This window comes from Chrysemys picta, chromosome 2 (genome assembly GCF_011386835.1).
Source record: "Chrysemys picta bellii isolate R12L10 chromosome 2, ASM1138683v2, whole genome shotgun sequence".
NCBI classification, from domain to species: Eukaryota; Metazoa; Chordata; order Testudines; family Emydidae; genus Chrysemys; species Chrysemys picta.
In genome coordinates this window covers 182,608,419-182,632,442 of record NC_088792.1, presented here as the reverse complement: position 1 = coordinate 182,632,442, position 24,024 = coordinate 182,608,419, and the positions used below count along the sequence as shown (strand labels likewise).

Sequence of the window (24,024 nt, the reverse complement as noted above, 5' to 3'; positions counted from 1 at the left end):
CTGAGGAATATTGTGCCCTCGTGGAATGGGCAGTCAGAATGTTTGGTGGAGGGATCCCCACCTGCTCATAGCACATGCAAATGCATGTGATCGAGTATGAAATCCTATGAGCCAAAATGGGGCGGCCTTCCATTCTATCTGCTATTGCCACAAAGAGCTGTGTGGATCTACGGAACGGTACTGTCCTTTCTATATAGAACGCTAGCCTAACATCCAATGTGCGGAGCTGCTGCTCCTCCTTATTGGCGTGTGGTTTCGGGAAGAAAACGTTGGAAAAATAGCTTGATTACTGTTGAAATGGCAAAACTACCTTCATGAGAAATGCAGGGTGAGGGCAGAGCTATACCTCGTCCTTAAGGAAGACCTTGTACAGGGGTTCTGATGAAAGGGCCCTGATCTCTCAGACCCTCATGGCCAAGATAATTGCTACCAGAAAAGTCACCTTCCAGATGGGAAGCATGATGCCAGGGGGCTTGAAGGGAGGGCCCATGAGCTTTGACAAGAACAAGTTTAGGTCCCAAGGGGGAATGGGTTCCCAAATCTGCATCCATAGCCTTTCTAATCCCTTGAGGAAATGAATGGCCATTTTGTGCAAGAAAACCGATTGGCCATACAGCAGAGGGTGGAATGCTGAAATGGGTGAGAGATGTTATTTAATCGATGAAACTGCTTCATCTGAAACACCAACGTCTAGCAGATACTCCAGCACCATCTGAAGAGATGACTGAGCAGGCGAGAAGCCTTGTTGCGATGACCAAACGGAAAAAACGCTTCCACTTGGATGGAGCATTCAACCATAGCCCTGAGCAGGGAAGGGAGGGAGCAGCATCAGACTCGCTACTGATGGATCTAACAGTGCGTCGAACCAGTGCTGATGTGGCCAGGCTGGGGCTGTCAGAATAACCCTCGCTGTGTGCCACTTGACCTTCAGCAGGACTTTGTGCGTAAGTGGAATGGGGGAAAGGCATAGAACAGGTGGTTTGTCCAAGAGAATAAAAAGGCATCCATGAGTGAGCCTGGGCTGTGGCGCACAGAGAACAAAACTGATATTTTCTGTTCTTCCTGGTTGCGAACAGATTTACAAGGGGAGATCCCCACCACTGGAAAATGACCTTTGCTATGTTGGGATGGAGGGACCACTCATGGTGAATGGAGAAAGACCCGCTGAGGTAATCTGCCAACTCGTTCTGGGCTCTTGGAAGGTGAGAAGCTTTGAGGTGGATCGAGTGCTTTATGCAAAACAAGCAAAGAGTCTCCTGGCAGAGGGGGAAGAGTGAGCCCCTCCCTGCCTGTTGGTGTAGAACGTAGCTGCTGGGTTGTCTGTAAGTACCCTAATGTCCTTGTTTGCAATATGGGAAAGAACACCTGACATGCTAGACAGACCACTCTAAGCTTTCTGACATTTATATGCATAGAGCGCTCTTCCGGGGACCACAGACCTTGAGTCCTGAGGTGCCCTAAATTAGACCCCCAGCCTAACTCCGAAGCATCTGAGACCAGGGATATCGAGGGCTGGGGCCTGACAAAGGGAATGCCTGAGCCCACCAACCAAGGATCCCTCCAGCTGTTGAGGGAGGCAAAGACTGGAATGGGCACTGAGAGCACCAAGCCCAAATGATGGCAGTTCAGCAAGTACACTAAGGGGGTCTGAGCCTCAGTCTCACATGCTGCACTACATATGTGCACGTGGCCATGTAACTTAAAAGTCTGTCACGACAGCCCATTTCTGCCATAGAGTGGACCTTGGAGTGCGATATCACTGACGCCATCATCGGGAAGTGGGCTTCTGGGAGGAAGACCCTGGCTTGGGTAGAATCGAACATCGCTCCGATAAACTCTATTCTCTGTACCGAGATGAGGTTTGACATCTGATAGTTTATCAGTAGACCCAGTGTTCATAAGGTTGCCTGAACGAGGTGGATATTGGTCTTCTCCTGGGCCTAGGATTGGCCTTTGATCAGCCAGTCATCAAGATGCAAGTAAATCTGTACCCCTCGCTTTCTCAGGAAGGCTGCAACTACCCCCATGCATTTCATAAAGACCTGTGTGGCTGCCAACAGGCCAAATGGGAGAACTATGAACTGGTCGTGGGTCTGATTCACAACAAATCTGAGAAACCTTCTGTGATCTCGGAAAATCAAGATAATCAAATGGAGGATGGTGTACCAGTCCCTGTGATCTAGGAAGGGAATGACTGAGGCGAGGGAGACCATGCAGAACTTCAGCGTTTTGAGATAGCTGTTGAGGCAGCGCAAGTCTAAAATGCCTCTAATTCGCTTCTTGTGCAGGTCCTGACAGGGTGGTGGAACTGAGAAATGGGTGAGCTGTTAGGGCCTGAAATATTTCCTCGAAGGCACCATGGCAGACACACTCAGGAGTTCTTCAGGCCATGGAGCTTCACATCTGTTTGCTCTGAGAAGAGTGAGAACCCTTCAACAGATGATCCTGAAGGGACTGCTGGACCTTCACCGGTAGGCCAGAGGACTGTAGCCAAGAGAACTTTCACATGGCCACCAGATCTGGCTGCTGCATCCAGGGTGGCGTGCAAGGAAGCCCTGGCTATTGCCTTCCCTTCTTCCACCAGAGCAGAGAACTCCTGTCTGGATTCCTGAGGGAGCGAGTCCTTAAATTTTGATATGGAGTCCCAGACATTAAAGTTGCATTTCCCTAGCAACGCCTGTTGGTTGGGGATGCAAAGCCATAAACCGCCAGTAGAATAAGCTTTTCTACCAGAGAGGTATAGGTTTTGATTGAGTTTTTTTTGAGTCTTTTGCCTTGGGGGTTGCCCCTTACGGTCCCTGCCTGTCCCTTTTGTTGGCTGCCGACACCACCAGGGACCTCCCTGGAGGGGTTGGGGGGGGTACAAGTACTCATAACCTTGGGCAGGGGCAAAGTGCTTCTTTTCTGCCCTCTTCGAAGTGGAGGGGCCAGAGAGGATGGGGTTTACCAGAGGGTTTTAACTGGACCCATAATGGCCTCACTGAGAGGAAGAGCCAACTTTGACAGGGCCACCGTGGCCAAGATGTCTACTAGGCTGTGGGAAGACTCTTACTACTTACACTTCCAGTCATAGGTTCGAGGCCACCCAGGGTGGCGGGCAGTTGGGGGCTGACATGCTTGGCCCTGACACCACCTCATCTGGGGAGGAAGCGGCGGCCTGTACCAGCAGGGGTTCCTCCTCTTCTTCCTCTGCACCACATGGATCCCACAGGTCCAGGTCCAGGTCCTGAATGTTGGTGCCGGAGTCCGGGTCAGGTGCCGCTCACCAGGATCCCCCATCATATAGGATAGGGGGTGGGAATACTAGTATGGATTCCTCAGCTGGATGCACGACTCCACCTCCAACTCAGAGCCGTCCTCCAGGGACCATGGAGGTGCAGTACCTGTCAATTCCAGGGATTAGTGCCAAGGATCCGGGGACTGCACCAAGGTGGGGGAGCCTGTGTCGACACTAGCAGGGATGGTTTCCCTTTGGACGGTACTGATGGTCCCGGTACTGAACAGGAGTTCAAGTCAACATGCTCCCTTCTACTCGCCTGCACAGATGTCAACTCTTGGACTGCTGGCAATGGCAGTACCGACAGGACTAGTAAGTCTCTGGCTATAATGAATGCCTCCAGCGTGGACAGCACCGCTATCTTGCTGATGCCATGCTGTCCCTCTGCTGCCAACGGCTGATCCTGGACTGGACTCAGAGCCTGCAAACCGGATGCAGTTGACAGTACAGCCTGTCAAACAGGGAAGAGGAATGGCCAGACTCAAGTTACACTCCACTGCTCTTCCCATGCTTGGCCTTTTTGGGGAAGGCCCGGTTATCCAGCTGCTTCTTACGTTTCTTTCTCAACACCGTTGATGGGAAATGGTGCTGAGAGTCCCTTACAGCAGGCGGAGCACTCTGTATCAATGCTGAGGTTCTTGGTGCTGAGTCCGACTGGCTTGACTCCAAGGAGGGTCTGAGTGCCGCCTCCATCAGGAGGGATTTTAACCTGGCCTCCCAGTTTTTCTTTGTACCTGGCTTGAACTGGCGGCAGATCTGACAGCGATCCCGGATACGAGTCTCACTCAACCACTTTAGATTGGAGTGTGGGTTACTCAAAGGCATGGCCTTGCTGCAGACTTGAAGCTCAGAGACCAAGGCATGCCCAGCTCCAGGAGTAGAGGAAGCACTGCCAATGCAGTGAGTCCAACTAACTATTTACAACTATCAGAGGGGTAGCTGTGTTAGTCTGAATCTGTAAAAAGCAACAGAGCACCATTAAGACTAACAGAAGTATTGGGAGCATAAGCTTTTGTGGGTAAGAACCTCACTTCTTGCATCTGAAGAAGTGAGGTTCTTACCCACAAAAGCTTATGCTCCCAATACTTCTGTTAGTCTTAAAGGTGCCACAGGACCCTCTGTTGCTATTTACAACTATTAACTAAAGTCCAAACTGAGAAATAACTACTGGGAAGAAGAAAAAAAGGAAGGTTGGAATGACAAACGAGAACCACTGACTATAGCTTGCCAAAGAAGAGGAGCAGTTCCAGTGACCATCACAGGCATTAAGAAGGAACTGAGAGGGTACAGGGTTGACTGGACTCTTTATACTGCTCCATAAGTGCGCAGCACCAGAGGGTGCTAGAGCTGACCTGACAGGTACCACTGAGGGAAAAAAATTCTGGCAACTATATGCAGGGCACGCACACATTTACTATGAAATGGACATGTGCAAGCACTCCAAGTAGTAGTTCCATATGTGTCATCATAACGGTTTCTTTATCACAGACAGTTTTAAAAGTAAATGCTTCCCCTCCACCTGCTAGATCCGTAAACTCTTCCTGCACTCTCAAGTCTGGTTCCGTCCATCTCTCCCAGCAATAAACGTTTTACAGGCCAAATTAGGCTCGGTTATACCTATGCTATCTATCATTTTAGAATGACCTCCTCTGACATATGCAAACCCATTAAAAGCAAAGGGGTTGCACACATCTAGTGCTTGCAGCAAGCCATTGTGGTTATGTACTACATACAAGAGAATCCACAGTTCACTCAATCTTATCTGCATACAATGAATAAAAAGCAGTGAATACATTGGTCATTGAAGTCCTCACACATGATTTTGAATAAGCACCAGACCAGAAGATGAAGGGAGAAGTCTGACAACCAGAAGAAGCTGGTCTGAGAACAAAAACTGATGTCTCTAATGTCACAGTTAAAATAATTTGCCTTTTCCCAATTTACTCATTTAACAGAACAGTATATGTGTACTATTGTACTGAGTCTTAAAGGTGAAAGTATCACAATACATTTAATGAAAAATATGAGAAAATAATTCCAACCCCCTCACCTCACCCCATTTTATCAACTATTAGTGAGTACTCAAAAACACATGCTATGCCTGGGTCCTAAAAACCCATATAAAAACTGCTCTCTCTGCAGTGCAAAATAAAGATATTTATGACAAACTAGCATCATGGTGGATCAGACATCTGTTTGGGAGATTACTCACTTGGTGTAGCTGTTAACTTGCTGTGACCTTGATACATTTATATTGTTGAGTTCAGGTACATTCAAACTTGTGGACTGGTGTTTAATATGACAGTAAGACTGATGTGCTTTGTTTGATATTACTCCATTACTGCAACTACTTTCAAAACCTAAACAAAAGAATATTTTAGTAATTTCAGTCAGTTACAAATTGTTATTTTATGTACACATTTCTGAAATAAGTATAAGATTGATTTGTTCATGTACAGTAGATTTATCAAATAATTCCACATAACTAGCTTCCACTCCTCAAGCCTTTGAAACAGATTTAAGGCTTTCACAGTAAAGAAGCCAGGTAATAAAATTAACTAGCAAATGAGAACAGCAGCTTACAGATCAGATTTTCAGTTCATTAGCGAAAGTTCTCAGTGAAATACACAAGTCAGAGGAACTACAGACCTTTTTATTGGAATATACCATTCAGAAAGTATCTGAAAACCCTGACTGGGCTAGTGTCTGCCTGGGTTTTTAATGGCTACACTTTATCTTAATTGGCTTTGTATAATAACTGTTACAAACACTTATTTTTATGTTTTTTTCATACGCAAGTTCAGTAATTTGAAGGTCTATTCAATATTATTGACTAAACAAACGATTAATGAGGATCAAAATTTGATGGAGAATTACACTTTGCTAAACCGCAGAACATTTGGTTAAACATTACTTCAGCCTGATGTACTACTCTTTCCGCCAACACCTCATCCCTCACTGGTAATATTTAATTGAGGAAAGCTGTAATTTAAAAGCAGACACATTAAATGTGTACTAATTTGATACTTTATTTTATCAAGTCCTGAAAATGGGAGTTCCATATATTCTATGGTAGCAATAGATCACAAGCACTTTCAATCTGCCATTCAATAAATCCATCAGCCACTACTAATATACAACTTTGCATAGATTTATTATTATTAGGTGTGGCTTTATCTTCAAAACAATAGAAAGTCAAAGTTTTGGGGGTGAGAGATTTTCTGCATCACATCCTACTAAACTTTCAAAGCTGAGGATAAGAGAAACAGGATACAAGTTATAAATACCTTCTATTTGAATATTATAATAGCTACATGTTTAACTTTTCATAAGGTCTTCAGTCCCTTCCCCACGACAGCAGTTGCCTTTCCAGCAGCACTGTCCCCCCCAACTCTCACTTTCTAGTTAGGGAAAACTAGACTGAAGACAAGACGTTGGCCTCAATTTAGTTTTTATAACGGAATTGAACTGAAAGTGGACAGGGGAACACCAACTACTGCTGAAAGAGGACTGGGTTCAGTGAAGATATACAAAACTTCCACTTACTTTCACAGAGCCCAATCTCTCCCTCTGTCCAACCCACTTGCACTTTAAAAGCTGGTCCTCCCCTCAAATATTTAATATTACTTAAACTGAACTGGAAGCCTTGAAATATTCAAGTCTGTCTTTTAAGTTAAAGATCTGCTTAAGACAGCCTGATCAATTGATGCTGCTCAGCTCTACTGAGGGTGAAGTTTGGTTGTCAGCAGAAAGTCAGAAACTGACCTGCCTAACCACCAACCCCGCAACCCCTCATACCAGCACAGCACTGCTCTGGGACTCCTTACAAGTCATTGTCTGTTCTCTATGCCCTATAACCCATGCTCATTCCTAGGCTGAAGGAGATGGTAGCTTCTGGTCATGTCAGCAGATCAAATGGGGCAGTATGGGGGAGGTGGAATACAGTGGGTCCTCTGCCAAGGGAAAAGCAGTGCCATTTGGGATTCACTCATAAGTCCCACCCTGGAATCACCTCCAAGCAGCTAACCACATACTAGATGCCAAAAACCACCCTACTACACAGAAGACTTCTCCAAAATATTTGGAACCAGTCCCCAAGTGACATACACCATGGGATTAGCTGGTTGCCCAAGCCTTTACTTTCACCTAGCTGGATTTATACTTTGATGATGACTGGACATCAGCTATGCACTATTTCCAGTTGGCAAATGACTGACATCACCAAAAACAGCCAATTGATGAGTATTAACGTCCCTTTGCATAACTAATTCAGTATGTTAAACTAGGAGAACAGAAATCATTAATATGCAAATCTGACAGATCTGTAATTTTTTTCTCGACATTCAGAATTGAAGAAAGATCTCAGTATGGTGTGGGGTTTTCCCCTAGTGTGACTCACCAGAAAAGTGTGTGCTGCTTCCTTTGCTTGATGCTAAACTGTGAATATTCATTCCATGGCTGGGGCTCATGCTAGGACTACTAAATGATCGAGGGCTTACAGGGTAACTATCTTGTGATTTTGGACTATGGCCACCCAGACACCGCACTTCACTGTCTGTACCATTCACCATTTCTATAAACTGGCGCACCCTAAACAATTAAAAAAAGACAACATTATTTTAGGGAGAAGACATGCCACTTCAGAATTTCAGATAAACATTCAATGCAAGCAGAAGTAATTTAAGTCTTGAAAACAAAGTTTTACTCTCTGACAAAGCACTCAATGTCCGAGATTTAGGCCTGGTCTATACTTAACAACTAGATCAACCTAGCTACGCCATCAATGGCTGTGAAAAATTTCACGTTCTGAGAGCCATAGTTAGGTCGATCTAACCATCAGCGTAAAACGCTTCCGTTGGCCTAGCTACTGCTTCTCAGAGGTTGATTAACCACATTGATTAAAAAAACCCCTTCTGTCAACGTAGGAAGTGTCTACGCTACAGTGCTACAATGTCATAGCTGCAGCTGTACCAGTGTAGCGCACGTAGTGTAGGTACATTCTCAGTCTTCAGATTATGAGGTTAGAGAGTATCCAACCAGAATGTAACCACAAGAGAACAAGTAACTGATTTGTGGGGAGGACCTAGAAAAGCAAGAACCTTATCCTGCAAGAATAAATTTTGACAATCAATAGTCTTTAAAAAAGGAAAATTTAGAAAGATTAAATGTTCTATTTTAAATTAAACTTTTTCCTCAGGAAGAGAAGGTTTTTCACCTTGTGCAGTAACTCAGGTTCTTCGAGATGGCTGTCCCTGTGGGTGCTCCACTTTAGGTGCTTGATGCCCTGTGCTTGTAATCTAAGATTTGTAGTAGTAGGCCCAGTTGGGCCGCGCATGCGCCAGAGCTGTCTCGCGCCACTCCAATCAGTTACATAGCGGTGTGCAGCCAACTGCCCTAGTTCCTTCTCTACCTGAGAGAATTGGCCTGAAACTCTGAAGTAGAGGGAAGGAGGGAGGATAGTGGAGCACGCACAGGGACAACCATCTCCAAGAACCTCAGTTACTGCACAAGGTATCTTCTTCAAGGAGTGTCCCTGGGAGCGCTTCACTTTAGGTGATTGTTAAGCAGTGTCCCTGAGTGGAGGGGGGGGGGGGGGGGGCTTCAGAGTTGGTCTACTGACAGTAGATAACACAGTAAGTCCAAAGTGGAGCACTGGATGTTGATTGTTGTTCTAAGGCATAGTGTTTAGTGAAAGTATGGACTGATGCCCAGGTAGCGGCTCTGCAAGTCAGTGATAGGGACATTACTGAGAAAGGCCACAGATGCTGCTAGTGCCCTGGTGGAGTGTGTGCAAACTCCCGGTGGATGTTGAAGATTGTGGTTTTGGTAGCACAAATGGATATATCCTACCATCCATTTGGATGGTCTCTCTTTTGAGATGGTTTGACCCATCAAGCATTCAGTTATGGAAACAAATAGTCTAGATGATTTTCAAAATGTTTTTGTTCTTTCAATGTAGAAAGCTAATGCTCTGCGAACATCCAATGTGTGGAGTGAGACCTCCTTCCCGTCCGCATGTGGCTTAGGGAAAAAAAAATACAGGTAAGTAAATGGGTTTGTTTAAATGAAAGGGATAAGCAACTTTGGGTATGAACTTAGGATGCGGTCATAGGATTACTTTCTTTAAAGCATGTTGCATAAGGTGGGTGCGCCATTAGGGCACCTAATTCTCCCACCTGTTTGGCGGATGTGATGGCAATGAGGAAAGCTGCCTTCATGGATAAGTGCAACAAAGAGCAAGTTGCAAGGGGTTCAAACGGCTTTCCTATCAGTCCACAGAGAACGAGGTTGAGGTCCCTCATGGGTGTAATTTCTTATTGTGGGATAAATGTTTTCAGTGCCTTTAAGGAAGCGTTTAATCGTCAGGTGAGCAAATATAGTGACCCCGTCCACCTTGTCGTGGAAGGAGGTAATAGCAGCCAAGTGTACTATGATGGAGTTTGTGGATAGCCCTGATTTTTTTAAGTCTTAGTATACAGTCCAGGATCCTCAGTAGGGGGGGGGGGGGACGATTGTGGCAAGATTGGTTTATCTGGGCAACAGGTGCAGAATCGTTTCCACTTATATGTGTTTCTTGTACTTAGTCTCTCACTGTTCAGTAATATAGCTTTTACTTCCTCAGAACAGGCCTTCTCAACCCCAGTCATCCATGGAGTACTGAGAGGTTGGGGTGACGGACGCATCCCTCATCTTGTGATAGAAGGTGAGGTACTAAGGGAAGGGTTCAAGGCGGTTTCACTGCCATCTGGCGCAAGTATGGGAACCACGTTTGTCTGGGCCATGTGGGCACTATGAGAAAGACCCTGGATTTGTCCTGCTTGATCTTGTGACCGACTCGGCTTAGGAGTGAGGTCGAAAGAAAGGCATACATCAGTGGCGCCTCCCATTTTATGAGGAGAGTGTCGGCTAGGGAGTAGTGTCCCAATCCCACTCTAGAGCAATACTGTGGGCATTTGGAGTTTAGAGCTGTTGCAAATATATCTATGGTAGGGAACCGCCATAGTTTGAATATGGATTTGAGAATTCCAGGATCCATCCCCCACTCACGGGTTTGTGAGAAATCCCTGCTTAGTACATCCGCCGTTGTATTCTGACATCCTGGCAGGTAGGATGCCGATATCTCTATGTTGTTGGTGATGCACCAATTCCAAAGGCGTATCGCCTCTGTACATAGGTAGTATAATCGTGCTCCCCCATGGCCGTTTATATAAAACATGAACGCTATATTGTCTCTGAGGATCTTGATTGTATTCTTGATTAGAGGGAGAAAGTACTCGCATGCATTTTGGACTGCCCTTAGCTCGAGTAAGTTTATGAGCAGGTTGAACTCTGCTGGGGACCAGCACTTTCGACAGTATTGTTGAGTAGATGTGCCCCCCAACCTATTAGGGAAGCGTCTGTCGTGGTTGGAGTTCTTTGATGGAAAGGGACTCCTGAGCAGATTTTCTTTGGTTATATCCACCATGCTAACGAGTCTTTTACTCTGCGTGGCACTGTGAGGCATCTGTTGAGAGGGTGTCTGTATGGTATATACACTGTTCGAAGCCAGGCCTGCAAGCATTTCATGTGGCGTCTGGTATGCTTGACAACAAACGTTGCCAACATGTACCCCAAGAGTTGCAAACATGTTCTGGCGGATGTTTGTGGGCTGTCCCTCACTGTTGAAGTTATGTTGACTAGGGTGAGGAAGCATTGTTGGGTTAGTGTTGCTGTTAGACAGTCAAGACAGGCTCCTATGAATTCCAACTTTTGGACAGGAACCAGTGTGGACTTTTGCATGTTTAATTGCAACCCTAGATTTGTGAAAAGGGTTATCATGCTCCGCGGGGCGTTCACCGCTTCTTGCTGTGTTGGTGCCTCTATGAGGCAGTCATCCAAGTATGTAAATATCATTACTCTGTGTCTGCATAGGTGAGCTGCAACGACAGCAAAAACCTTGGGAAAAAACCCTTGGAGCAGATAGGCCCAAGGGTAGTACTCTGTATTGGAAATGCTGTTTCCCTAGGATGAATCTCAGGAATCTTCTGTATGACGGGTGGATGGTAATATAAAAATAAGCATCCTGAAGGTTGAGGACCGAGAGCCAATCTTCATTCTCTAATGCCAGAATTATTGTGGTTAGAGTCACCATTCTGTTGTGTTCTCATGAATTTTTTGAGTTTTTGTAAATCTAGACTGGGTCTCCACCTGCCAGTCTTTTTCTGATTTAGAAAGTAATGTGAAAATCTCTCCCTGTGTTGTGATGGTACGGGTTCCACAGCACCTAGTTGTACGAAGTGGTTTATTTCCTGTTGTAACAGGTGCTTGTGAGAGAGGTCCCTGAAGAGGGATGGGAGGTGGATAGATGGGATAGAAATAAAGGGGATGGAGTAGCCCTTCTGGATAATCTCTAAAACCTACAGTATTTGTCTGTCGTTATGGTATTCCAGACTGGGTATTATGGTGACAGATGGTTCTCAAACGGGCGAGGCACCGTTTCTGTTTCATGATTGTTTAGAGGTGGATTGTCGCGACATCGAAGGCTGATCTCGGTTCTGCTGATGTCTGTTCTGTCAGTCGTATTGTCTTTAGGGCTGAGAGTATTGCATAGACCAGAATCTCATTGTAAAACCTGCCTTGTTTCTTTTTGTTTGCAGGTACATAAATGCCAAAGGTTTTTTAAGTCGCCCTTGAGTCTTTTAGGGTATGTAATGAAACATCAGTTTTGTCTGCAAATAATTTCTGCCCCTAGAAGGGTAAGTCCTCGACCGTTGCCTGGACCTCCCTTGGGAACCTGGAGAGGTGGAGCCATGATGCATGGTGTACGACCATGGATGTCTCAATGGATCATGCTGTCGTGTCTGCAAAGTCAAGGCAGGGCCGTCCTGGAGATGAGATCTCCTTCAGAAATGTTTGTCTTCTACTGTTTTTCTGTCATATTGTAAATTGTCAATAAAAGTTGACCTTTTGGAGAACAGATTGTGTGTATATTTAGCTAGCAGGGCAGCATAGTTGGCTATGCGGAACTGAAATGTAGCTGAGGAATAAGCTTTCCACCCGAAAAGGTCTAGCCTGTTCCAGTCCTTATCGTATGGGGTCGTTCGAGACTGGTGGTGTTTGCCCTCTTGGTTGGCCACCTCCACTACTAGGGAGTTTGGTGTAGGGTGTGTAAATAGGAACTCAGCCCCTTTTGCTGGCACATAATATTTTTTGTCAGATCTTTTACATGCGGGTGGTGCTGTAGCAGGTGTCCACCAGATTATTTTTGCAGGCTCCACGATTGCATCACTAATTGGCAGAGCTATCTTTGCCGATGAGGATGCCTAGAGTATGTCTGTGACATTGTGTTGGGCTTCTGGTAGCTGAGCCAACAAAATGTCCAGGGATTCAATAACCTTTTTGAAGCAGTCCTGAAAGGATTTGAAATCATTCCCCATTAAGACATTATGATTTCATCCAGTGACAAAGATGAGAACTGAGTAGGTGGCGAAGTGTCATGTTCGGCTGTGTCCTCAGGTTCCTCAGTGTCTTCCTCTTGTGTTTCTGAGGGTGCCTGGACAGTTGAAGGGTACAAGGCTGTTCTGGACCTAGGCGGGCTAGGGGGCCTGCAGTTGGACCCTATACATTGCCCCAAGATCCCAGTGTGACCAGTTAGGTGGGAAAGGTATGGGGGGGTGCCCATGGGTGACCATATCCTCGTATATCTGCAGATGGTTGATGATGAAATGGTCGTGGCTTGGGTGAGGAGTGGCGAGGAGTATATTTTACTGCCTAGTCCTTCCTCAACACTGGAGATGGGGGGGGGGGGGGGGGTGAAGGGAGAGAGGCTGATTTGCAGGTAGTAGTCAGCTGGCTTGGTACTGATCTGGATGGGGTACCCTGGGTGCCGAGTAGAGGAGATTCAGGTGTTGAGATCACTATCTGGGCCGCGTGCCTCATGAACTGCTGAGGAACCATGAGTCTCGGTGCCGGAGACGACATGATGGACAGCCCGGGAGCATGAATTGAAGCTGCTAGTGCTGAGGATTTAGAGCTGTGCAGCATAGGTACAGCAGGTGGCGCCATTGTACCGCTCGGTGCAGAGATCTTCTTCGGTTCCATGGGTGCGGTTATATTTCACTTTAATGTGTCAACCTCCATTAGAGCTTTCCCACATAGAGTCTTTAGCTCTTCGGGAACACTCTGTGCCAGAAGTTCCTGGTGCCTCGCGGTCCGGCACACTCAGTGCCGTTGATACCAGGGCAATTTTTTCAATTGGGAATCACTCTCTTTTTAGACCATTCTCAGTGCAGAGATGTCTGCGACTGCTTTTTGGTAACCTTTCTAGGAGTAGGCTCCTTGGCAGCCAATGTTGAAGTGGAGCCCATGTCAGAGACTGGCAACCGTTGGCCAGGGGGTGACCTGGACTCAGGGATCAGAGGTTGGCCTGAGGGATTTCTCTATCATAAGAAGCTTCAATTGGAGATCCCTGCCTTTTCTTGTCCTAGCTGTCAGTTTACTCAAAAATACCCATACTGCAGAAATGTGCATCTCACCAAGGCAGCAGACACACTGAGCGTGACCATCAGAGACCAGTATGGAGAGTCTGCAAGTCAGGTAGCGTTTTAAGCCAAGTGAGCTGGGCATGCCTGAGGGAGTCTGTCTCTTAGAGAAAAATGTAAGGGTAAACCCTGTTTGAGGCTAAGACTGTACAACTGCCAGAGAGGCAGGGGTAGATAGGAAAAGTAAAAGGAAAAATTTTTTTTTTTCAATTTTAAAGAAATTAGAGTAAGGCAAGTATTAGTTTAGTTGTAGTTAGCTTCCCTAAAACTATCACTATGAACTATTTATTATAAATCTTATCTGAGGTAAGAGAGGGCACTGCTGATTGCTCTGACTCAAGCCAAAGGCAGTAGAGAAGGAACTGGGGGATGGTTGGCTGCACACCACTATGTAACCGCTTGGAGCAGTGTGAGATGACTACAGCGCATGCTACCACAAATCTCTGATTACAAGCACAGCGTGTCAAGACACCTAAAGTGGAGCACCCACAGGGACACTCCTCGAAGAATCTACCATTTCCCTCAAAGTCAATGAGGGAAGAGGACTCAGTGTCTGGAACTAATAAGTATAAAGTGACAAAAGAAAGTTTAACATTAAACATTCATAATGGAAAACAGTTCCAAAAAATTAAAAAAAAAAAAGATTTAGATGAAAACTCAGATTCTGGAAGACAAGTCTACAGCAAGAAACAAATTATGTCCACAGAGCTGCAGAATACAAAGGAACCTGATGACAAGCTACAGTTATTTGCTCTAGAAGATACATATAGCACACAGAAAAGTTAACTAAATAAGCAATTTCTAAAAATTCTGTTGAATTTAAAGCTTTCACAGGAACAAATTAATTATGTAATAGCTCCTAAGACTACACAGTTATCTATAGACAGACAGCTGCATAGATAGACTCACTTTAATGCAAATAAGAGATTAGGATTTCTTTCTAGTAGACTTGGATACAACTGTTGTGTTGTTTCAATGGCTTCTCCCATTCTTCCTGCTAAAACCAATTTTTGAATTCCTGTTCACCAAAGCACACAAAAAATAAGGTTAAAACTTAGTGTGTAAGGATTCATATACATTAATTATTAAAAATACCACCACCATGAATCAATAGGATTTTTACCAAAAAAATTAATGGAAAGAAGAAATGGGTTGGTTTCCTTGGAAATTCTGAAATATTTTAAGAGTTGTATTTATTTTACAGATATTTATATGAGCATTATATACATTATATATTGCCAGCTGCTTTGCAAACACACTGACCTACCAGTTTCTCAGATAGTTCATTTAAAGGAAGATTAAAAAATTAAGAGGGAGGGATAGCTCAGTGGTTTGAGCATTGGCCTGCTAAACCCAGGGTTGAGAGTTCAATCCTTGAGGGGGCCACTTAGGGAGCTGGGGCAAAATCAGTACTTGGTCCTGCTAGTGAAGGCAGGGGGCTGGACTCTATGACCTTTCAGGGTCCCTTCCAGTTCTATGAGATAGGTATATCTCTTACAGTCTAAGACACTGTTGTGATATTTTTAACTGATATATCTTCATAAAGTATGTCCACACTGCACTACTGTCATTTGCAAAACCAGGAATACCAGGCTACATCTAGCTCATAAAGGCTATATCTAAACTATGAAAAATGGTCAAGTTTAGATTGTGTTTAGTTAATATGCTAGCTAAGCCCAACCTAAATATGACCTCTCGCCTAATGAAAATCAGAGTAACACCTTAACTTAATTTTCACCTACTTAATTTATAGCTTAAGCTCCTGACTAGACTGCAACTCATCCTGCCAAAACTGAACTAAAAGTGTTGATCTTTTCCAAGTGTAAACCTGAAACTCAATCTGCATCTAAACAGCACCTGCTAGCTACGCTTCTACCACTTTTCCTACTCAAGGCAAAGTCTATGTCTGTGGTCCCATTCAAGTTAACTGACTGACGATCAACTCTGGTTTACTAATGTGATTGTCAACATTAGTCTAGACCAGTAGTGGGCAACCTGCAGCCTGTCACAGTAATCTGCTAGGAGGCCACGAGACAGTCAGTTTACATTGACTGTCAGCAGGCACGGCTGCCCGCAGCTCCCAATGACCGTGGTTTGCTGTTTCCGGCCAATGGGAGCTGCGGGAAGTGGGGCAGGCAGCAGAGACATGCTCGCCACCCTTCCTGCAGCTCCCATTGGCCGGAAACGATGAACCGCAGCCACTGTGAGCGGCAAACTATCTTGCAGCCCGCCAGTGGATTGCCCTGACGGGCCATGTGCGGCCCGCAGGCTGCCCACCACTGGTCTAGACACACCATTAACATTTGTTCCAGGATAACATCAAACATGTTTGTGTCCTCCCTTTCAAACATCAGTGTCATGGTAGGTAATTCATAACATTCCTCTTCATTAAACTAGTTCCAAAATTAAACAGTACTTTCAAGATTAACAAACCAGTGGCTCAAGAATCCATGATTGTGCATTAATGCTCTGAATTATAATGGTGTAAGATTGTTGGAAGGACATTCCATGATGAAGAGTTTCATAGATTAAATTGTAGGGAATTGTTTTTAATAGGAGACAACTTAAGTGAATTTGTTTTAAAAAGCATGCAGTGTACTTTCCAGCCTTACTTTGTCTATTTTTAATGGAGGCTAATTCTTCTAGTACAGTCTGGTCTGTAGATCTGGCAAAAGCCTCTGCTGTTGCACAGTACCCATGATGAACTAAATAAGATGAAACCATTCTGAGAAGAGAATTCAAACAGTTAAAATATGCAACATCATTTACACCATTATGCAGGTAAAATAAACTGAAGACAATTTTCAAACTTCAAGACAGATAAGCAAACAAAATCACTTGCTTGATAAAAGCAAATAGTGGAATTAGTAAGATACCTAAAACAGAAATATAGATTTGCAACATATAAAAATGTCCTATCCCAGTTATCTAGTCATGAATACATTAATTGAATACATTTGATTCCTTCCCAGAAGAGCTAAGCTCCTTGTTAGAACATATTCTTACCTGTACTTGTTTTTTTCAAACTATTTAACATTTTATTTCAATTATATAGAAACTATTGGGGTTTTTTAACGAATCCCATTTGTTAACCAAAGCGATGATCAATTACATATTGATTTTTTTAAGTGTATTCCTGGCTCATGAAATGTGTTGGACTTAAAGCCCTGTGAGGCCAAATTCTGTATTAGTCCACAGAACAGATACAGTATGCTCAGCAGCAATGAGAGTTTCTCTAAATAGCACCAAAAACGTTCCACACCCCAGAACTGGCATGAAAGTCTGCATGTCTACATTGCAAGAGAGACCTGCAGCATGTCTCAGGTCAACTGACTCAGGCTCATACCACAGGGCTAAAAATAGAAGAGATATTTGGGCTCAGGCTGGAGCCAGGACTCTGAAACACAGTGAGGGAGGTGGGTCTGAGAGTTTAGGTTCCAGCCTAAGCCTGAACATTTACGCTGCTATTTTGAGCTCCACAAGCCCGAGTCAGTGGACCTGGCCTCTTAGACTTGCCACTCTGGGGGTTACTCTTTTTTTTTTTTTTTTTGGCAGCATAGACATACCTTATGAGTAAGAGGGAAGACCCTCCATGGTTAAGAAAATCTGTGACTGTACCGACACTCACTTGTCCACTGGCAACTAGACAGACTACCAATCCAGTTTAAACAAGCCCCAGAGCAGCCGGTTGAATTGCAGTCACTAGTGACATTGGTATGAATTTGCACTTATGACCTAACTACTGATCTCCTGCAAACACTTACGTTCCACTGACATAATGGGTCTACTCATATGCATAAAGATAAGCACACGCATAAGTGTTTATAGGATCAAGGTCCTAAAGGAAAAGCCTCAAATCCGTTGAACCATCTAAGTCTTCGTTTTAACAGATTTTTAGCACGAACGCTGGTGCAGAAAACAATCGTGGCAACAAGTGTTCTGACTCTGTATGGTAATTAAAAAAATCAAATACTTGTGACAATTCACTTAATCACATGAATTGTAATTGATCCAAAATACTGTATTTAAGGTTCTGAATCTAAGTACACTGAGAATGACAAATTAAGTTACATTTCCCCTTCAGTAATTTTGTTTTTTTTTTAAATTAAAATTCTTGTTTGGCTGGGAAAGATGACAAAATGGCTTACTCTAGCACTAATGTCAACACATATGGTGTCAGGAGGTGGTGAATCAACAATATAGTGAGCATTCACTTAAAGACAAAAATATGTTAATTGGGACGTTCCCACAGCCAGTGAGTCTGCTCAAAAAATTCAAATTAATGCCATATTAATACAAAACACTGTTGTAAACAATGCATTCCAGCAAGTAGCTGGACTAATATATTCAAATTTACAAGTTCTACTGACATTGTGTGAGTGCAGAAAGGAAAACTGCCATAAAATAGGTTTTCAAAATCTGATTTCTTTAGCTTAAGTGAATTTAGTGCTCATAAAAAAGGGGGAGGCTATGAGAGAGAAAGCCAGAGGAGCAGCAATTTTTAAACTGCAAATTTCATCCCAAAGTACTTTACAAAGTTAAACAAATTACATATAGAAATCACTTCATTTCCTACTGGAACAGATACTATTCCACAGCACATAAACACAAACAATATTGGCAGTGAGTAAAAACTATATCCAACTGAAAATACAGGAATTCAGGCATATTTAATTTAAATTACCTGAGTTAGGCAAAACAATTTTTTTTTATATTTTATATATACACACACACACACACGTATATACACATACATATATATCCATTCCATGTAGACTACCGCAACTCATGACTCTATATCCATAACCTCTGTGTCTCAGTTTCCATATGCACTCCCTCTGTGTTCACCTTCACTTGTCATTTCAGATTGAATGTTCTTTGGGGCAGAGACCAAGTGTATTCCATGTTTTGAGAGGCACCTAGCACACTTCAGGGTGCCAGATAAACAGTTAATCTCCAAAGGCCGTTCAGTCCCCTGCTTCTCTGCTGAGACAGCCATTATCTGTGTCAATTAGTGTCAAGTGATACAGTTGTTTCTTTGATACAGACACCTGTCTACCAGGATCTGAACGGATAGAGATTTCTACATATGCCATCCCAATGGCCATTCAACAGAAATAATTTTCGGTCACTACCGATCAAGGCTGCATTTGTACTGGTGACCAAGAAGTCAAATGTCATATAGCTTTTCACTAATTTTATATGCCAGCCAGCTGCCCTGATGAATCTTAATGGTAATCATTCTTACTGTATCAAAGAATGCACTTCATTTTTTACCATCACTTCAATATGACAGGACAAATATAAAGTTGTCATGAACATTTAAGAAGTGCCTATATTTGTTCTAAAACTATTCGAACAGTTGAATTTAATTAGGATTTCGTACAAACATTTTTTTAAATGCCCATTTTAAAATCCCTTTTAGCAAATTTTAAGTATACAGTCTTTAAAATCCCTCTAATTCTTACTTTTGAATCATTGTCTGCCATTCTCCTTCCCGATCTCCTATAGGAAATCTGTCGATCTGAGCCTGAATTTTGGTTCTCCATTCTCGCATATAGTCTTCAATATCAAACACAAATGGATGCTGCCCAAAGTTAGCATCTACCACTTCTCCTGGTGTTTGAAGCCCTACTGTAGGGTACAAGTTTGGCTGCAAGAGATTTTTTTTTTAAATCAATACTTTTTCCTCTTATTCCAAATTCCCCCCCCTTTTTAATCAGCTTCAACATCCCCACCCACACCTGGGGAGAAGTAGTACTCACTCTCCTAGCATTCCCAGTGGTTAGTCAAATTTAAGTAACTGATACCAACTCAGCAATATGAGGACAAACAAGTCTGTCACCAGTCGGAGAGAAAATAAAACACTGCCCATTATTTTAAGATCCAAACCTCAACACTGGTAATTCTTCATCAAGCTAACAAATGCAGTTTTTAAAGCATGGTAAACGTCACACTTTTTGGCTTCGATTTTATGTTGAAAACATGCATCTCCAAGTTAAATAATCCTGGTCTTTTAAAAAAAAAATACTGATTTCTAAACAAGAGCAAAAAAATTAAACACAAATTTATAAAGTGGGTCATTTCCAATTTCAGGTGTACCACCACTAAAATTCAGATATTTTAGCAATGTTTTAAGGTAGAGAATTGACAGGATTGGGGCAACTCCTCAGCTTAGAAATTCAAGTATAATGCCTACAAAGAACGGTACCAGTTCACTAAAGCCCTCATGATTTCTTTTATTTGTATCTAAAATGACTTCAAAGCATTGTCTTCTAAATTCTATTTTCTTTTCAGAGATTGGCCTTCACAGTGAACTTTTAAATATGGTCCCAATTCCCAAAGGGGTAAAAATCTGTTTTGCCAGCACGTATGTATTCTAGGATCAGAATGAATTTTTGGATGCCAATAGTCTCTCTTCAACCTTTTCTCTTAGGACCTAGTGGCACAGTGATGCCCTCCAACAGGATTGTGTCTCTAAATCGTTGTCCTCTAAATCACAACACCAAAGTCCAGATTGAAAATGACGTGAATGAGAGAAAGGCAAAAAAAAAGAGACATCATGGTGTATCCATGGTACAGGGGGGCCTTTCATACAGAATGCTGCTGGAGAAAACCCCAATCAAAAGATAACTAGGGTTTATAGAATTTTATGCAGAATGTAACAATATTAAGGTATTTTTAAATTTATTTAAAATAGTTTACATACTTCATGCTATGAACTAAATTACGATTAAAAAGTCAAGTGTGACTAGTATTGACACAAGCTCATTAAAAATAGCCTTTCTTGGAGGAAATGCCTAAATTTGTGATTTTACATACACACACAAAAGCTGGTGTTTTAAGGAGTCTTTGCATATAATATAGCCACCCCTTGTGTTTGAACAACGGGCATTTTGTGCTTCCAACTCAGGTATTCTCAAGAATGAACACACAGACACACATACTTACGTATTTGGGCATAAAACTATTACAATATAAAACAAGTTAGCTTTATCATTATTGTTCAGAGATTATCTCTCAACCGTTTGACAAGCACACAGGGTATATAAATAAAGTATTTTAAAATCATGCATTGCATTCTCGTCCTGATTTTCTGGTCAAAATCCTCAAGAAAATGCCCTGATACTAAAATCTGAACAGAGAAAAAATCGTAACTATTTGCTTTTCCGTATTAGTGTTTACAGATATGGAGTGTCAAGTTTTTGCCTCAGTGGTATTTGTCAAACTCAAAACCAGACAGATATAAAATTATATAAAAAGGGCATAGTGCACATTTCCAAGAAGCATAAGCTAGACAAGAACAGTCACAGTACATTTGAAACAGCTATTTATAGTATGCAGAAAATTCTATTTTCTTTTTGAAAATCCACTTATCTTACCGGTAGATCCGTGAAAGCAATACCTGCAATAAACAGAGATGCATTAAAATACTTTTTCATATATTTGTATTCAATATGTATTGGAAAAAGTTGAGCAAGTAACTTCCTAGAGGCGCTTTTTTTTTTTTTTTTTTAAGTATACAAGAGCATTCAAGTAGTCCGTTAAATTTGTCAGATCTTATCATTGTTGAAGGGAATATCTAATAGGGAATATCTAGATGCTAAATATTTAGTTTCTCTAATCATTATCTGTTATAGGTTTCCAAAAACTTCCCAGACCTGCCTCAAAAGTAAATATGACAGGCATGTGACATCCATGATGCTTCTGCACAAGTTAGTGTAGAAGTAACAGGAACCAAAAGGTCAGTATTTGGCAAATAGAAAAGAAATATTTTCAAAAGATGATGAACATTTAAACTACCATACAGAAATATGCAGACCAATATTTTTAAATTTGGTAGATTAAAGCTATGTTCTCTTACCCGTGTTATATAGGAGTCTAAGTATAGATTTGACAGCCTATCTTTAAGCAATCAAATGTGAAATTTTTGGCCACAGTTGACTGTCTTAAATGCTACAGAAAAAAAGCAGCAATTGCATTTTCATAAGATATTCTGGCAATGTACAAGTTCTGTCATATGCAACTATAATAATGAGATGAAAGTTTACTGCAAAGAAGTCTCTTCTACTGGCAATGCATAGAACTTTTCTTGTTTGCAAAAATTAAAGGAGAAGTAGCATGTTTGCCAGAGGCTTTGTTGAAAATTAATTAGTTCTGATCCAAACTAAGTATTCTATTGGAGTTTGATAAACTTAAACCAGGTATTTTAGTATCTAGATATAAAATATGAGAAGATGATAAAACCGGAAGAGCAATTTTGTAATTTACTGGGATTAGAAAGAAAAAAAAAAAAATCTAACCTTTATATGTTCCCAGAGCTTTAGGTAAATTTTAGAAAAATTCCAATTTCAAATAGATTCTTTTGAAGGAGTGAAATTCTGTATCTGAAACCCACATGGTATATCACAATTTCCTTCTCATGATGAAGATTTTTATTTTTAATCTTGTTACTAGTTGTCCATCTATGCTGACAACTCAAATCTACTTCTGTTTTATTTCTCCATCTGATATAGCACGACCATCTCAAATGTACTATGGCAAAAACAAAGCTTCTAATCTTTCCTCCTAAATCCCAACCCCATTTTCCACCACCGTTAACAACTTCATCCCTCATCACTGAGGCCCTCAATATAGGGATCACTTGACTCCTTATCGTCATCTTTCTCCCATGCAAACTGTAACCAAATCCTTCTGCTTCTTTCATCACATCCAAAATTGATCATTTCCATATGGCTAACTTGCTGTTCATGTCCTAATCTTCCCTTGACTACTGGAACTTCCTCCTCTTTGGACTTCTTGACTGTCACCTCCTCCGATTTCTCCAAAATGATCTCTTGCGCGTTGCATGATCTTATTACTCCACCCCTTCACTTTTGCAGCCTCCCAACAGCTTTCCATCACTCTAAACAAGCTTTTTGACCTTCCCTTCAAGGCCTGTATTAAGCTCCTGCCTAAATCTACAACCAGTTTCTTTCCCAGTCCCACTCCTACCAACAAGAGATATCTTAACTCTTCCCCTTTGTCATTTTCTCACACTGTCTAAGCCTTATTCCGTTAGCCCCTATTTCAACTCTCTTCCAAAACCTATTCACCAAGCCACAACCCTCTCCTTAAGCCACTGCTAATACAAACATGCAAGGCATGAGGAAAGAAAAATATCTTTCATCATTAAACTGTGTGCAGACTATCTGAACTGCTGGACAGGTAACTTATGTAAAATTAACACCACCCATCCCTGCGTGCTCATCCTCAAAGTTTCTGTACAATGTGGTATAATGAGACATGATGCTAAAACATACGTTGAAGGGTTAACTGGCATAAATTTGGGATGGCTTATGTAACTAACTTGTGGCTTTGTTCCAGCTCTAAATGGCTTGGGAACTGATTACCTGAGAGATCATCTCTCTTCCAGTTGAGATAAATGAATATGTCCATAAAGGAACACACTATATTTGAAATGCACTCTCCTATGCTCTGGGACAAAGGGTAATTACATTTGTTAGCAGACTTCATCTAACAGTAACACACAGTATATAATTACAAACTCAAACATATAAGCTTGAATTTAATTTCGACAATTGAAGACTAGAGACCTTCAGAAAATTCAGATACCAGATCTTAGTTGAAATATATGCAGATCTCCTGGGGAAAATGGTGTGGGCAAACCCCTCCAAATTCATGTATAAGGTTTTAATGTTGCATTAATACGTTTTTCCATTTTTCTTATCTGCTAGTTTAAAGTCCTGCAGTATAAACCCATTTAAAAAAAAAATCGGTCCATATTTAAGGTGCTTATGAATCTTGGACTCCAATGTCAGGGGCAGTATAACACAATTTTAAGATTTTGAATGTACAAAAAACTGCACTAGGTTTGATGACATCAGCTATCATTAGCAGTGATTGTTTTCCATACCCAAACTATGTCCATTCTTTGTGTAGAAGCAGGTATTGTTGATAAGGTTTACACAACAACCAATGACATCCCCAGTTGTAAATGTTGGGCCATAGGGTTGTCCAGTTCCAGAGGAACAAAATGAATGTCCATCATCTCCATGGTAACCATATGAATGTTTATCCCAACCTACAACAAAGCATTAAGTTTTATTCACTTGTTTCCACTATAAATTAATGGAAAGAAATAAATGTATATAGCAAAAGTTAACTTGTTACAATCCAAGCAACACTCACCGTTATTCCTGTAAAACAGTAAAATAACCGTTACCA

At 42.2% G+C, this 24,024-nt stretch overlaps 1 protein-coding gene across 4 annotated transcripts in view; it reads right to left on the bottom strand.

Moving 5' to 3' along the window:
- RANBP9 (RAN binding protein 9) overlaps positions 1-24,024 on the bottom strand; it is a 71,944-nt gene that overhangs the window by 9,480 nt on the left and 38,440 nt on the right. For all 4 annotated transcript variants that reach the window (XM_005302858.5, XM_005302857.4, XM_024107833.3 and 1 more), the window contains exons 4-10: positions 23,714-23,881; positions 21,180-21,202; positions 19,266-19,450; positions 16,410-16,522; positions 14,707-14,815; positions 7,677-7,867; positions 5,490-5,637 (exon numbers count right to left, since the gene is read on the bottom strand). In XM_005302858.5, coding sequence (XP_005302915.2) covers positions 5,490-5,637; positions 7,677-7,867; positions 14,707-14,815; positions 16,410-16,522; positions 19,266-19,450; positions 21,180-21,202; positions 23,714-23,881 — 937 coding nt within the window. The remainder of the gene's footprint in view (positions 1-5,489; positions 5,638-7,676; positions 7,868-14,706; positions 14,816-16,409; positions 16,523-19,265; positions 19,451-21,179; positions 21,203-23,713; positions 23,882-24,024) is intronic.